General features: G+C 42.6%; 2 protein-coding genes across 3 annotated transcripts; both read right to left on the bottom strand.

Annotated features, from left to right (window-relative positions):
- Positions 1 to 169: 169 nt before the first annotated feature.
- mfap5 (microfibril associated protein 5) lies at positions 170 to 2,738 on the bottom strand. Its single transcript, XM_026999182.3, has 7 exons — positions 2,408 to 2,738; positions 1,302 to 1,377; positions 1,157 to 1,186; positions 997 to 1,032; positions 833 to 920; positions 667 to 740; positions 170 to 457 (listed from the first exon to the last, which is right to left on the bottom strand). Exons 2-7 carry the CDS (start codon positions 1,342 to 1,344, stop codon positions 384 to 386), a joined length of 345 nt encoding a protein of 114 aa, XP_026854983.1. The 5' UTR covers positions 1,345 to 1,377; positions 2,408 to 2,738; the 3' UTR covers positions 170 to 383.
- A 2,946-nt stretch (positions 2,739 to 5,684) lies between these two features.
- On the bottom strand, positions 5,685 to 13,672 carry sbk3 (SH3 domain binding kinase family, member 3). Of its 2 annotated transcripts, XM_026999153.3 has the most exons (4): positions 12,999 to 13,623; positions 9,883 to 10,027; positions 9,298 to 9,500; positions 5,685 to 7,836 (listed from the first exon to the last, which is right to left on the bottom strand). In XM_026999153.3, the coding sequence occupies exons 1-4, from the start codon at positions 13,002 to 13,004 to the stop codon at positions 7,063 to 7,065; spliced, it is 1,128 nt and encodes a 375-aa protein (XP_026854954.2). In that variant the 5' UTR covers positions 13,005 to 13,623; the 3' UTR covers positions 5,685 to 7,062. The 2 variants fall into 2 exon arrangements, with proteins under 2 accessions (XP_026854954.2, XP_081552837.1); XM_081696711.1 differs by lacking the exon at positions 9,883 to 10,027 and having other exon boundaries at positions 12,999 to 13,672.
- Positions 13,673 to 16,077: the final 2,405 nt, after the last annotated feature.

Genomic DNA, 16,077 nt, shown 5'->3' with positions numbered 1-16,077 from the left:
AACAGACTAGGTGAACGAAGAATATGAACAGCACTGTTTGTCTGGTCAGTGAACCACTAAGTGTATTTTTTATTTAAAATATGAAACAGTGGTTCAGGCATCAATTTATAGTTGTGTAAATGAGTCCTCTCCACCCCCAACATCTCTTTGAGTTTTGTCAGATTATCTATCTATCTATCTATCTATCTATCTATCTATCTATCTATCTATCTATCTATCTATCTATCTATCTATCTATCTATCTATCTATCTATCTATCTATCTATCTATCTATCTATCTATCTATCTATCTATCTATCTATCTTCTTGTTCCTTCCATTGTATCTACCTCTCTCTCATTATCTTTTTCACAGTATTACTCCTTCCTTGTGCTTGTTCTGTTTTTAACGATAACAGCGCCTTCTGATTGACCTCTGAACTCGTTTTGGCCACCCAGATTTCTCTCTGCATATTTCCGCTAAGAGAGGGAGAGAGACAGATGCAGAGATAAATAATCTTCAGTAACGAACATGGGAACAAAGTGAGATGTGATCTACCACCTACAGAGCAAAAAGTACAAACTTAGCTAATCTGCATAGAGAGCTAAACCTATAAATTCACGAACATCTTTGATCTATGTCATAAGGATAAGAAAGATAAGTAAGTTGTGTTTGTCATGTGACCCACCCTTCAGGGCCTCTTCCTGCTGACACACAGTCCTCACACAAATCTCTTTGTTGATCATGTAGACTCGTGGGAGACTACGAGAGATGCAGTTAAGGTGTTATTAAGGTGTGTGTGTGTGTGTGTGTGTGTGCGTGTGTGTGTGTGTGTGTGCATGTGTGTGTATTACCTGTAAAGGCAGAGCGAATGGATACATCTCTTTATGGGGCGGTGGACAGAGTACATCCTAGTGCACGGATATGTTTCCTCTCTGCAGTCTACAGGACATAGCCACTGTAACACACCTGTTTTTTGTCTCTCATACACATATAGACTATCCATACAAACACTAACCTTGTGGCCCTTCAGAGTTTTCTGAGAATGGTAGCTCTATTGATGAAAAATAAATGAGTAATTAGATAGCTCCACAATCAGAAGCCACACACACAATGCTCTGACCTCTGTACAGCAAATGTGATTATTTAATCAAAACGATTATGAAATGTTGCCCTACCCGTCTGCTGGGCCCAGACGGCAGCCAATCCTGTGGAAGAAAAAAACATGACAACTATGTATTGGGTGAGAAGAATAAATATTAATTTATTGACACTAATTAATGTAATTGGTTTGTGTTGTACTGTTTGGAATTTTCTTGTTACCACAGAAACAGCACAAGAGCATGACAGTTGGGTGGCTGCCCATCTCTTCGGGTTCTGACCAATCACAGCCAAGGAGCTGTCAAGAAAAAGACTAGGATGGAAGCGCTCTGAGCAGAATTAGCCGGTCTCTGTTCATTCGAACATCGCATTGCTCCTCTGCCTTTCAGCTCAGCATATAACAGCAGAACTTTCCATTTGACTTGATCCATTTGTCTTGAACTTTCCATTGGTCTCAATTGTCTTGATCTACTTTTCCTCATCTGAGTCTTGTGAAAGACACTGAGGCATGCAGTTTAAGAGCTCAGATGACGAGCAAGTGAGGGAGGGCAACAGATGTGAGGGCTCAAAAATTCTCCCTGCATCCAATTCTTCCAGTGTTTTTATTTATAGATGTGCTCATGATTCCAGTCTGTGTTCTCGCTCTGTAATTAAAGGATATTAGACACAGCTGCCCCACACACCCTCTCTCTTGCTTTTCCTCTTAGACCGTATTTCCCACAGTAAATGTTTCAGTAACATCTTGGAGTCCAAGACATGAGTTCACTCTAAAGAATGTGTTTTCCAATGCCTCACACACACACACACACACACACACACACACACACACACACACACACACACACACACACACACACACACACACACACACACACACTTTTCCAGGAGCATTGTAAAGTTTTTAGTGCTCCAGTGCATATGCACAGTGGCAAAAATGTATTTGCATTAATCAGAAACTTAATCATTTATCTATAATTTATCTATCTTTTTCTTGCACACACACACACACACACACACACACACACACACACACACACACACACACACACACAACACCCTCAATCAATTTTAGTGTTAAGATGTAAATAAAGTTTATACATGTGTTAATGCTATTCTGTGAAATACAGTTAACAATGCTGTTTCATCACTCTGGAAACCATGTACTGCAAAATAAAAATAAGATTAGTCTTGTCTCAACACCATGTTTAATGATTAATTCAGTAATGAGTAACGTGCACTGTCATTGTATTGCTGTATGACATACTAGCTGAGGTGGTGGAATAGAATAGATTCTCTAAAAATATTCTGAAATAGTTTTTAATACTTACATTTTTCTTTGCTACTCCTTTTTTTGGTCTGATTCTTTTGTCTTTTTCTCCACTCTCCCTATCCTTCTTGCTCCTTCCCTCCGCCTCTCTCTCTCTCTCTCTCTCTCTCTCTCTCTCTCTCTCTCTCTCTCTCTCTCTGTTTGAATTGAAGGATACTCTTCCTAGCAGATGGCCTCGAATAAACAAGTAACCAGTTTAACCATATGCACTGTACCGTGTTAGTAAATATATCTGTTTACCAATATATTTGCTCTTTCTTCTTCCTAAATACCCTTTATATCTGCCTTGGTCTATATACTACACATGTCTAATGTAAAATAAGTAAAGTTTTTCTGAGCTGGTAGGTGCGACAGTTTTTAATTCGTGCTAAAGCTTCTACTTTTGAAAGACTTCGGTTCAGTTACACACTTTGTACACTAGGGGCCAGCACAGGGCTTCGTAATCCAAGCCGAACTAGCGCGCATAGCTCGCTAATCTTTGTGGTGATACCGTACAGATGATTCAATTTAAAGATTTTTTAAATATATATCTTAATCATATGAGGTAAAACGGAACTGGGTCCTACTGCAGGCTTTTATTAGCTTCTCTTATTGATAAAGGTTTCAGACTCATTTCTGTTAGTTGTCGCTCTCAGGCCAGTTTTTGTCTCTAACCCAAGACGCTGATTTATTTGGTTTGTTTGTTCTGAATGATAGAAAATAATTCTACACGGACCCATAAACTCGGCTATAAGTCACATTTTACTCATTATTTGCTCTGGACTCTTATTATGCATTTTAAAGAGGTCCCGCGGAACGCTTCCAGAGCCCAGGAACGCGAGCGCCGATGACGTCTCGACGGTCAGATCCAGCGCGAGACTTGCCCGAGTTCGCGCAAACCTCCCTCCACGTGCTCCCTCCACGCGCCAGGTGGGGTGGGGCATTTGCGCGCGGGACGAATGGCTTTAGAGACCACGGATAAGCAACACATGCGGGGCCGTAAACGCTGCATAACCTCCGGCATGTTTATAGGTGAAGAGCATATCTGTGTCCCCTCTGCGAGCCACGGGCCCTTGTCCTCGCATTACGGGCCCTTGCTTAAACGTTTCTTATTTGTTGCACTCTGCGCTTCCTTCTCAGCCAGCGTATCGCATTCTCTGGATTTGTAAAGACATTTAGGTTTAGGCCTACAATAAATTTAGTAAGCTAATAACATTTATTCTTCCAAACAGTTACCTTTGCACTGTATCCAGAACTGTGCTCCTGAACTCCAGAATTTACGACTGATATTTGAGATTAAATCTTTTTTTTTTTTTACACTGTTAACAAAGTGACAACAGCTTTAGAACATGTTTAAGGGTTCTAGCTGGTTATTCCATTTGTAAAATCTTTCTTTTATTTTGAAGGAACAATAGGTTTACATTAAATATGACAACTTATAGCTTATAACATTATATAATAGGTTGAATAGCTTGGTTGCCACACCTTCTAAAAATCACAGTGCATACCATAAATTTCATAAAGTTTGTGCCTACCAAGATCAAACATGTTTTAAGTGAAAAGCTACGCAAATGAAGATGAATGATGAGTTAATAAGTGAAAGACGTATAAAGACCTATGTGCAGTATGACAACTCTAGAGGCTCAGTGGAACTGTGTAGGCAGTTTTCAGAAGATAATTTGAACTGCATGAGAATGTCTTACATTTTCTAGATTCTATATATCTTAAAAGCCAATAAAACAACTTAACCAAAGCTATATGCGGCTGTTTGCACATACTGGATGCTAGTTTTGTGATGACGTAATCTCCTTGGGCTGTTGATGGAAGAAGACCATGTCTCACCATCCATTCACAGCAGATGAGTGACCTATGCAGCACTGGGTTGATGAAGGCTGCTGTCACTAGCGTTAGGACGGATAGCTTAATGTTTCATGATAATGTTTCTGAAGAAATCGTTTCAAAATAGTGCCCTCCTGGAAGAATAGCTAGGCTCCGTGCTGACGTGAGCTTCAGTGCAGGAGCACTTAGCTGTTTGTTCTGCCGAGGCCTGGGCTACGTTCTGCCGATCATGTCTGTGTCAGCCAACCCTCCTTGGCTCTCCTGTTCTCATCATCCATCTTGCTCCTTCTACCCTCACCTGTCACGGTTGACTCTGAATGCTATTCCTGTCTGGTGGCTTGTATTGGCTTGTGGCTCTCTGTCTAACATTTTGTTCATATCTGCGAGGTCTTCGGCAGATCCGTCGTGAATTCCGCACGGGATCGGGGTGGAACGTGGTCTGGCTGCTGCAACTGTTTGCAATGGAATTTACAACCATTTGAAAGGAACATGGTTGGTTGCTCTAATCTTAAATTTCTGTATACCTTGTAAGGATACAAATGCTCATTCAATTTCAATCCCTCCCAACCCATCTCTCATACCAAGACTTGTCTGGTTGTACAAGCAGTCCAGATCATACAATAATCAGCCCTACGTAATGGCGAGTACGTGTTTATCCAACGTTCACAGATACCAGTGGTGAGCCTGGTGCCTTTGAAGCCCCTTGACATCATCTTCAGCTGTACAGCTGAAAGAGAGGCAACCAAGCTTGATGTGGCTTGACTCCAAGTCTGCAGTTTGACCTGCACTCAAACCCAGGAGATGACTGTGCTGAAGAGAAGAAGGGCAGATCATCGTGCCCTGTGTGCAAAACTGGACAGGAGGCACTATGGAGGGCGCGAGCACACCAGTGAGTGAAGAGAGTGAATAAGTGAGTGGAGAGAGTGTCTGAAGTGACCGGGTAGGAGTGAGTTCAGAGAATGAATCAGAGTGAAATGTAGGGCGCCACAAGAGGAGGGAGGAGGCGCAGGACACTGGGAGGTGCTGATGTGTTGGACAGTGCAAATAGATGGACAGAGGGCTATTTATAAAGCGGTCTGCACCGGGGCTTACATGGGCTTCGCTGGGAGCCACAGAGCTGCGGAGGCAGTTCTGAAGTGAGTTTTAAACGACATTCGACAGGAGAGAAAGTGCTCCAGAATTGCTTAATAAACAAACGAAGCCATTTGCAGGGTAGAGAGGGAGCGTGCAGGGTTAGTTGGGCTTGATTAATTGCACCCTGGAAGCAGAGCAGACTGGCCCTAGTTTCACATATCTGAAGTGAGCCTCTAAGTCTCTGAATAGCACTATATGATATCTCGGCAGTGGGCCTGCATTTTGTAGCGTGCCACACTGTTCTGGGCAGACTTTCATGCTGTATTTTTCAAACGTCAAACGGTTGTTTGAGCTGGAGAGGAAAGAGTTTTACACTCACTACATGACCATGGCAGATATGAAGTTTATTTGAATATATTACATCAGAGACATTAGTGGAACTGAGAGAATGACATGCCAGTGAAAGTTACTGCACTCTGTCTAGCAGGATAGCTTTTCTAGACAGGTTGTCCTTCCTGAGAGGTTTTTACTTGTTATTTTTATTTGTCTTTAAAAATGCTAATGCAACAATGCAATACAGACAGTATGGATACAATATGCATATGCTACTTTAAAAATGCTAATGCAACAATGCAATACAGACAGTATTGATACAATATGCATATGCTACTTTAAAAATGCTAATGCAACAATGCAATACAGACAGTATGGATACAATATGCATATGCTACTTTAAAAATGCTAATGCAACAATGCAATACAGACAGTATTGATACAATATGCATATGCTACTTTGTGCTGTAAAATATCAAAAACATTGACACGACCATGTTTAACAGAATTAAAGGGATATTTCATTATTACACGATTTCTCAAATTCCATAATTTAATTTCTATTTGTTTCAGTGTGTCTAGATGAGCTTTATTGGCTGTATTGTTGAAAACAAATGTCATTTACAGAAAGACCAGTAAACAAAACTTACACCCTAATTCCACTTTTAGTGGCTTCACACCCAAATGAATTGGATTCACTCCAAATTCACCTCATGTGTTCGAAAGCTGTCTATCTTGCCAGCTAATTTTCAGTAGTATACATGTAGGCACAGTTAAAGTATTGTGTGCACTTTTACTTTGCAGTTTCCTTGCAGAACTAATCAAACTGTGAGAGGATCTTTTAAAAACATTCTTAAAAATCATTAAGATAATTTGAAATGTAGCCACAGACAACATATAAGTCCTTTTATTAAGTTAATATCGCTTTAGCTGTTCTGCTTAATTTAAACTTGGTGTGTTCATGCAAACTGATAATCGATGTGGGTGGTTTATGCTCAATTGGCCTACTTGATTCATTTATTTGTTTATACTACTTATATTTGAAACCACTTCATTTAATTAGTACAATTATGTAAAGTAAGTAATGTGAGAAAATAATTATACTCAGCAATTCAACTTGCATAATGCATAAACATTTTTGTGCTGAAAATAATATATAATATGTAGTCTACACATATGTAATATAAATCCTAAAGGTCACATCCATTGATATCATATTTCTACAAAGGCGTGGTACGGTGTACTTGTTGCATCACATCAAACAGTCCTTGCATAATTCTGTATCACAATATATCCCTGTATATAGATCACACACTATCTTACATAGTAACAAAAGTAACAAAATGCTATGAGGACGAATATGTACTGTTTTCCTAAATATATACAGTTTTCAGTCCAAAGTCATTTGTTTCAACAGTATTCTCTTCTTTTCTATCTCTCCCCTCTTTCTTCTCTTCCTCTGTCCTTGTCCACTCCTCCTCCTCGCACCTTTCTGACCTCCTCCTGCACCTCCTTCTCCCTTCTCTTCTCCTCCTGCTCTGTCTGCAGCAGCCAGGCTCCGCCCAGGTAGGAGAGCACCTCCTCGGGCCCGGCGCGGAGCCGGGGCAGCGGGTGGAGCAGCTGCCTGAGCAGGGTGAGCACCAGAGAGCTCAGTGACTGGAAATGAGGAGGTGCCGCCACTGCGTCTTGCTCCTCCTCCTCCTCGCCACCCTTCCTCCTCTCCTTCGCCTCCACGCTGCGGAGGTCCCCTGCTTCCTTCCCCTCGCTCGGCTGTGTGCGGTTGAACCAGTCACGGAAAGCGCAGAAGGTAGGGTCGTCCGACGTGCTCTCGTCCCAAGGAAAGCAACTAGTGAGCAGGCAGTATATGAGGATCCCCAGGGCCCAGCTATCTAGGCTGGGCTCCACCGACATCCAGATATCCTCCGCTTCCTCCTCCTGCTCCTCCCCACCTCCTTTTTTTCTCCCCTTGGCCTGCTCCACCTCGGGTACGCAGAAGGGGGAGCTGTACCAGACGGCGCGCACCTGGCTCCCCCGGGCGCGCACCAGGCCGAAGTCACCCAGTTTGACCCAGCGGCACCTGGGGTCACACAGGAACACGTTCTCAGGCTTGATGTCACGGTGCACGAAGCCCAAGGAATGCAGGAAAGACACGGCCCCGCTCAACTGAGACATCACACACTGAGCCTGCTCCTCCTTCACCCCTGCCTGCAGACAGACAGACGGGCAGACAGACAGAGTGGGGCATAAAAAGAGAGACAGGTGGAAAGAAAACAAGACATAAGACCACGAAGAGCCGCTGGTCCATCACGAATTCCATGTTCTGCCTTTGCAGCTATTTTCAGTAGTGCGCCACTGCTCTGTCTTTACATTGCATTTGGTGATGACATGTCAAGTTGCTTCACGCTGAAATAAAAACATATGTGCATGCGTATATGAGAGCATGTACGTGCCTCGGAAATCTTAGCCTGCTCATATGCAAAGGATCCTCACAGTGTGCCTGTTTATCATGGCACAAATACAGCACTACACTGAACGGCCACTTTACTAGAGACACCTGATCTCTCATGATTTGAGCTTCCCCGTATGGACATTAGACATGTAACCCTGGAGTGGAACATAAAATCAGTTGATCCAAGTTTTCCATGAATCAACTTCACTGTAAATCCACATTATAATTGGAAAGTCGAGCGATCTGATTGATTTAGGACAACGCATGGTCATCAGTGCTAGACGACCTAGGATCAGCATATCAAAAACCGGCAAACTTGTTGAGATTTCTCATGCAATGAAAAAAATATACAAAGAATGGTGTGATCGAGGCAAAGTGAAAGGGGATCATATAGACATAAACGACTTTATGTCTAAGAAAGAGGTCAGAGGAGGATGTCAAGGACTGCTCTGACAGACACAAAAATGAACAAAAACCGGGTCACTGAGCAGTGGAAATACATGGCCTGGTCAGATGAATCCAGGCTTCTGACACACCGTGCTGATGCGAGGGCAGTTTCCTGACAGGTGACAACAGCTCAGGCTGGTGCAGGTAGTGGAACGGTGTGGGGAGTGTTTTCTTCCTGCTCCCTGTGGATGAACGTTTGAATGGTAGGGCTTACCTAAGCACCGTGGCTGACCAAATTCATCCCTTCATGGCAGCATGGCAGTTTACCCTGTCAGATGGACACTTTCAGCAGGACAATTCAACATGCCACAAGGGTCGTATAATCATGGACTGGTTTCAGGAACATGACAGCAAGTTTCCCAGCGAGTCCCTATATCTTAATCCTACAGACCATCTCTGGGACGAGGTAGAAAGGGCTGTTCACAGTGGGCCAGTACCTCCGTCCGATCTGCGGCGACTGCGAGGAGCTGCCCTGTCCACATGGGCCAAGCTTCTGGCAGAACAATTTAAACACCGAGAGGAATCTAAGCCGTGACGAACTGCGGTTCTGAAGATCAAATGAGGGCCAACGCGCTAGTAAATGGGCGTCTCTAATAAAATGGATGTTCAGTGTATGAGGCTGTGATTTATGTGGTTGGTCCAATCAATAACAACATCAATGACAACATCAGCATGTGCTGTATCATAGTAGATGAAGTGAAGCGTTGCACAGTGCTGCTGCTTCACAGGGGAAACACAGACTGTCTGTGGTCGGCTTTTAGCAGCCTCACCTCCGACACGATGACGTCATACAGGTCGCCGTAGAGGGCAGCCTGCTGGGCAAACACGTAGTGGGAGGGCGTGGAAAAGAAAATTCCGAGGGCACGGGTGAGTGAGGGATGCGTGCAGAATGACACGGAGAGGTTGTATTCACGTAAGAAGGAGTGAAGGGTGGTGGAGCACCGAGGGAAGAACTTCAGAGCCATAGGGGTGCCTACGGAAAAGGTCACAGGTCAAGTATCACCTATTGGATCATATTCTCGAATAGGTGGTCAGGGGTGCCTAGAGAAAATGTCAGGAGTCAAGGGTTGGTTATTGGATCATAACTTCGTACAGGTTTGTAGAGGGTGAGAAAGCACGTGCATTGCTGTATCTGTGGTAACATTAGTTACCACTCATCACTCATCACAAAGCACCTTTCTGTTTGTCCTCTTCCCTGCCTGGATCGGACTCAGACAGATTTGTGACAGTGTGTTCTCCTGACTCACAGGATCAGACTTTGATGTGTGATCATACGTTCTCCCCTGTCTCACTGGATCACACTCAAACAGATTTGCGGTGTGTGTTCTCTGTGTGTTCTCGGCTGTCTCACTGACCTCTCTTTTTGTGCACAGCCAGCATGACCTTGCCGTATGAGCCCTGTCCCAGCTTCTTGATCACTTTGAAGTGCTCCGAGGTCACCAGTGATGTCATAGACTGGGCAGTGAGATAGCACAGCTCTTCTAGTTCCTGTGTGTGGTCCTGATAACCGAACAACAAGAACGTTTTTCGTCAGCCCCTTACTGTTCCCTCGTGATGGTCACATATTCCGAGCTGAATTTAAACCACAGGCGTTAGAATTCACAAGCACTGGTGTTGTCCGTCAATAGACACCTCCACAGCTTCAGTGTGGAAGACAGTGTACAGTGAGGCAGAATACCCCCTTGGTCAGCACCGGGGCAAATACGAAGCTTTAACTCCTACAGCTGCTTGAAATAGTGGTTTCGGGCTTCTCATCCTTCTGTAACTCTTTCTGCTCATTGTGCAACATAGTACTATATTTGTTACCCACCTTCCTTGAGTACGGATCTTCTGCACCTTCCTTGAGTATGGATCTTCTGTTATCAGGCATAGTCTGGGCTTGTTACCCTTCATTTAGGGATGTTTACCATGCCAGCATATCCCTTAACAACTTGTCCTAACCCTCTTAAGCTAAACCCCCCCGCGCACAAGTGGCATTCCGCGCAATTGCACGGCTTTAGCTGGTATTCCGTTATTAGCCGGATCGAGTGTGCGTTACAGGGGGGCCGCAGTGAGCAAAGCAGGCACATAGTGCCAGAAGTGTGTTATGTGTCGCTAGGCAACGTGAATAGTGGGAGAGCCGAGCTGATAGAGCTCCTGTAAACTCTGACACACTTCCAGACACAGACAATGCGACGTAAATTGTTGCGGTTTCCATCCCGCAATCCACGTGTTAAATAATGCTAAACACTGCGCCAATATTTCACCTTCAACATTTCAGATTAATGTTTGCAGTTTTCCTTTTAACTTTCGCTCATAGGTGGTATATGATCTCGAAGATATCAAAGATATAATGTTTCTTCTAAGTTGCTTACCAAATTTCATCTTCTGGGTTTTCATTTTTTGTCGTGCGACAAAGTAAAAAGCTTTTATTCATGTAAATGTTTACGTTTACAACCCCATGGTCTCATCGGTGTCCAGCCCACGCGGCAGGTGAAAGAGTGAGCAGTGAGCTGTAGTGTCACTGGGAACCAGTCACTGCGTCAGACTCGGACGGGTTTGTACCGTTATTGCGAACCCTGTGTTGGGCAGATGCACACAGAGACCTTCAGCATCAGCCTCTAGGCACCAATGCCCTGGACAGTTTCAAGTTTTCTGCTGCACTAGCACACTTATCAGCTCATGCAGGAGATGATAACGAGCTGGTGAGCAGGATCGGGTGTGTCGCAGCAGGGAAACTTGGAACTGTGCAGGACAGTGGGGGCCAAAGACCGGAGCTGAAATCCCTCGCAGATGGAACTGTTATTACTCTTAACACTAGCTAAGCAAATGTAGTAAGAGAGTATATTTAGCACAAATGGGGAACTACTATTGTTCATATAAGCGTCATAAGATGTAGTACTTCCAGTATATAATTGCATTGGTATTAAAAAGTGACTATACAGTGAAAATGCATTCGATTCTGCTCAGGTCTTGCTGTAGGACTGTAAAGTTTACGAACATCACAGGAAATCTATGGAAAGGGACCCATTTTCCCTGTTTCACCTCTCTAATCCTGCACACTAGACTTACAACAAAACAATGACCATGAGCATAAATTGCAGATCTATTTTTAAGTAGATTTGCATCTGTACTAGGTGGCCAATATAAAAGCCCCTTTTATACCTAATCTGAACAAACTGGACAAATGAATGCGTTGTGTTTTGTGCATGGTCATTTGCAATGGATTAAACTTTAAGTCTGTGATACACAGACATCACCCAACACTGGGCATCTTCCAATAATCTTCAAGGCCATTTTCAGTGGTTTAGGGAATTTGTACCTTCAGTGCCTTCAGTTTTGTATTGAACCAGTAACTTGCACGCTTAGAAGGGTTCCGAATGGGCCTCTTACTTGACCAGTAAAGAACATTGTGCTTTTTGAAGAAAGAAGCTGCATAGTTGCTCTAGTAGTATGTGTCAGATCACCACCTTTCTCTAAGCAGTCCCCACACATTTAGAACTACATTTATATCTACACACTGGATCAGTTTTGCAACCTTTTAACATTGTCATCTAGTGTAGCCTTTTGTGATCTATAGAGGTTGTTTGCTCTTGCTAAGAACACCATTTGTTTCTTGACACACTGAATGTTCTCTAACTGATTCATTTGGAACTTGTAGCCTTGTAATGGCCATATTTACTGGCCCTGACACATCTCTGGTCCACACGTTGAGAGACAACAGCAACAGCTGCAGAGGAAACATCTAGAATCAGCTCAACTCCTTTTGTTAACTCTCTTGTACAGGAGGCGGTCAGAAAGGTGGCAGGCAGCAACAAACAACAGCCAATTGTCCAATTACTTATGGTCCCTTGAAAATGTTGGGATTGTAGGAAGAACTGAAGTTCCCACATGATTCACCCAGTCTACATATAAAGACTCTCTAAAGACTCTCACATGCCTCACTTATACATTGTTTCAAATCTAATGTGATAAAGTATAGAGCCTTTAAAAATGTTACTTATGAACTGGAGCATATTTATTCACTTTCCCTCCTTTGTCTTGACATTAAAGTGACCAATGCCATCTTTTCATCCCTGTAACATTATACACAATGGTACCCTCAATTTGGGTCCATTTTTTGATTGAGCAAGAATGACTGTACCCTTATTTATTAATGCACCATTTGTCAACTTCTCCAGACAAGATTACTATTCATAATATTGTATCTTATAACTTTGTTATTGGAAACACATATGGAAACACAAGATAATTAACAGACAACTAACAAGTACTATAACAACAACAACAACAACAATATTATTATTATTATTATTATTAATAATAATAATAATAATAATAATAATAATAATAATAATAATAATAATAATAATAATAATAATAATAAGCTAAAAACAAATATATAGCAAATATTTATTTAAATCTAGGATATGTTAGATATCTCTTGTTTCAAGATTAGCCCAGGAAAATAACTTGCAGAGTCATTACTTACACTCATTGCTGAATGGCCTGAAGTGCTAGATCTCTTAGAAAGGGTCAGTTCGTTTTTGCACGTCTTCACACTCTCCTGTCCATTTGTGCAGACTGGCACCTTGACCCAGTGTCCTGTTCCATGCCCAGCTCAGCTCAGCCCCTGCAGCAGTGTCCAGCAGCCTAGCAGTTGTGTTTCAGAGTGCCTTTCTGTGAGGGTGCCCCTACTCATCGGTTGCACCATGTGCCTTTGTGTGTGGTTTTATATGTCTTTGATTGGTCCGTTCTCCAGTCTTCTGTCTGTTCATACTCTATCCATCCCACAGTTACCCCCCCCCCACTCTGTCTGTCATTGAGTCTGTTCTTCTCTGTCTGTCTGTCTGTCTCTCTCACACTCTCTTCTTCTCTTTCTTGCTCAACCACTTAGTCTCTCCCTCTCTTCCAAATTGTCCAGTGTTTTCATGCTACTCTCACCCCTCCTTTTCGTCACCCTCTGAGTCTCACCCAGTGAATTCCAGGCTGTGCTTGTAATTCCCGTTTCAATCAGCAGCATTCCTGGATTAACTGGGATTAACTGGGATCAAATTAGATTACAAGATGTTTCCACAAAGATGATTTGCTGTTTTCGACTGGTTTTGGCTACATTGGTTCTGTGTGTGTGTGTGTGCGTGTGCGTGTGTGTGTGTGTGTGTGTGTGAGAGAGAGAGAGCGAGAGAGAGAGAGCGAGAGAGAGAGAGAGAGAGAGAGAGAGAGAGAGAGAGCACAATATGGTGCATATGCATTTTAAAAAATTTTTCCATAAATCCTATACAGAAACAATCAAGGAGAAGAACAATCCTTAAATGTGTGAAAATCTATTTACTGTCTCTTGCACCCCCTACCCCTGTCTGTCAGCTCTACTGAACATGCAAACTCTGTCATCTGCTGGAGTGACAAAACAAACAGCTGAATCTTTCCCAGAAAGACTCACTACAGCCACCTCTGGCCTGGAGCCAGAATCTGCTCTCCCCTGCGCCAGCTCCCCATCTGTCTGTCTGTCTGCCTGTCTGCCTGTCTGCCTGTCTGTCTGCCTGTTTCTCTGCTCACATCCCTGCACCTGCTTTAGCTTTCGCCTTCTCAAATGGATTTCCCAGGATACGGGTGCAGCAGTGGAAGCACGAGTTACATAAGACAAACAGTCCCTGTTATCACAACCGTGGCCATGCGACGTTCTCCAGCTGTCAGATTAAGCGTGGGCGAAGCTGGCCCCTCTCCTCACTCAGATAGCCTCTGATTCATTCAGCAAATGTCTGTCAGCAAATGTTTCATGGTAGGTGTTAGGAATGAACTCAGAAGCACAAGTATGAAAACCAACCCAAGCAATGCGTAGTGAACACGACAAAATGTTCTGGTCTATAAACACGGGGCAGTAATGTGATGCAGAGGTTCAGTACCAGAGGGCAGAGAAACGAAGACTGAAATAAGGCCGGTCCAAACCGCACATTGTGCGTTTTACAGGATCAAAAACAGGTGTTAGGAGCTGCCACTAATATTGGTATTTGCTAAGAATTTGCTACTGCTCTCACCATGTGCTTATCGGCTGCCTCCGTCTGTGTCTGCTGCACCCTTTGTGTTCAGTGTCTCTGACATGTCAGCTTTTCCCAGTGGATGTGATGGCTGCTAAACACGAAACACGAGTTCATTCCTGGTCAGCCAAACCACATGACACTGTTTTAATGCATAGTGCTAAATACACTGCTTTTGCCATCCCCGCCACCACCCCCAAGAGGAAATACAGAAGATTGTTTATTTCTCAGCTTGGAAATGTTTTTGACCAGCTTTTGACTTTTGACTTTTGACCAGAGCAAAGAGCTTTGTGTATGTGTTTTGTATATATAGTATGTAGGTCATGTAATTATTGAATATGTGAGGAAATGATCAAGTTATGAGGCCTGGGCCAGGGTAACAATATAGGTGTTTATATATATATATATATATATATATATATATATATATATATATATATATATATATATATATATATATATATATATATATATATATATATACATACACACACACACACACACACACACACACACACACACACACACACACACAAACACACGCACACACACTAAGCTAAAGCAGAACATTGCCTCTAAGTGGGCACCCAGTGCTATAGCAGCAGCAGATGGCACCTGAGTGCTGGGTACATGAACACAGGCACATAACAAAAGCTGTTTATATCAACTATTCAAAGCTTGCATGCCTTGGACAATATTAGGTCTAAGTTACACCCCCTATTAATATCTGAGTTTGACAGGCTTGAATGAAAGAGTTTGTATCAGTTGATGTCAAAATTACTTATGGCTGTTTATTTTTAGATGGCTTTAACCTTTTGTAAAGTATGTGGCGGGCAGTTTATTGTCCTGAATATCAGACTATATAGAGCACTGGTGCTCAGTCCTGAGCACCCCATACCCAACACATTTTTGTATTTGGTCTACTCTAACACACTTGTCTCAACTCATACATTGCGTGACGCTTAAGGCTCAAGACTAATCTCATCAGTTACAGCAATATGCTCAAAGAATTTTATTTTAGTTTTAATGTAGAACCACCTTTTGAACAAAGGGTTGCTCTAACATCTTAAAATTATTCAGAGCAGAGGAGAAGTATCTAAACTATTGACACAATGTTTGTCACCATGTGGACTTTGATAACCTGAGATTGATACAATCGACAATTCAGTGTGGAGCGTGTTTATAAAAGGATGGACATATAGATTATAAAGTAGAAATATATACTCTTTATCTAAGACATATTTTCATTTTCTGTTTAGAGTCATTCTAAATCAATCACAGAGTCAAACACAACATAAACCAGGGCTAGCAAGCAAATATAAAAGGTATACATATCCCTTTTTTTGGGAAAAACATAATTATATCATTTATCTATGGCTATAATATTTGAAGGCTTTCGAGTCCAAATAGGCAGCTAGCCTGGGTCTCTCACTGCTGTTCCAAAAATAATAATCTCTGTTTTATCTTTATTTATCTGCAGAATGTTTTAGCCCATTCAGTTAGTGATGTGCTCATGGTACTTACAAAGACAGTCAA

The sequence above is a fragment of the Electrophorus electricus genome, chromosome 14, assembly GCF_041902795.1.
Source record: "Electrophorus electricus isolate QZ-2024a chromosome 14, ASM4190279v1, whole genome shotgun sequence".
Classification (NCBI taxonomy): Eukaryota; Metazoa; Chordata; class Actinopteri; order Gymnotiformes; family Gymnotidae; genus Electrophorus; species Electrophorus electricus.
This window is presented reverse-complemented; position numbering and strand designations above follow the sequence as displayed.

Bases quoted from the DNA above. Each gene is read 5' to 3' on its own strand.
- mfap5 (XM_026999182.3), bottom strand. From the start codon at position 1,344: ATGGGCAGCCACCCAACTGTCATGCTCTTGTGCTGTTTCTGTG. The intron at 1,187-1,301 runs GTAACAAGAAAA...TTTCTTCCACAG, and splicing joins GCTCTTGTGCTGTTTCTGTG to GATTGGCTGCCGTCTGGGCC. The intron at 741-832 runs GTAATACACACA...CATCTCTCGTAG, and splicing joins CATTCGCTCTGCCTTTACAG to TCTCCCACGAGTCTACATGA.
- sbk3 (XM_026999153.3), bottom strand. The intron at 9,501-9,882 runs GTCAGTGAGACA...CCTTTTCCGTAG, and splicing joins GGCTGTGCACAAAAAGAGAG to GCACCCCTATGGCTCTGAAG. The intron at 7,837-9,297 runs GTGAGGCTGCTA...GTCTGTCTGCAG, and splicing joins ATGACGTCATCGTGTCGGAG to GCAGGGGTGAAGGAGGAGCA.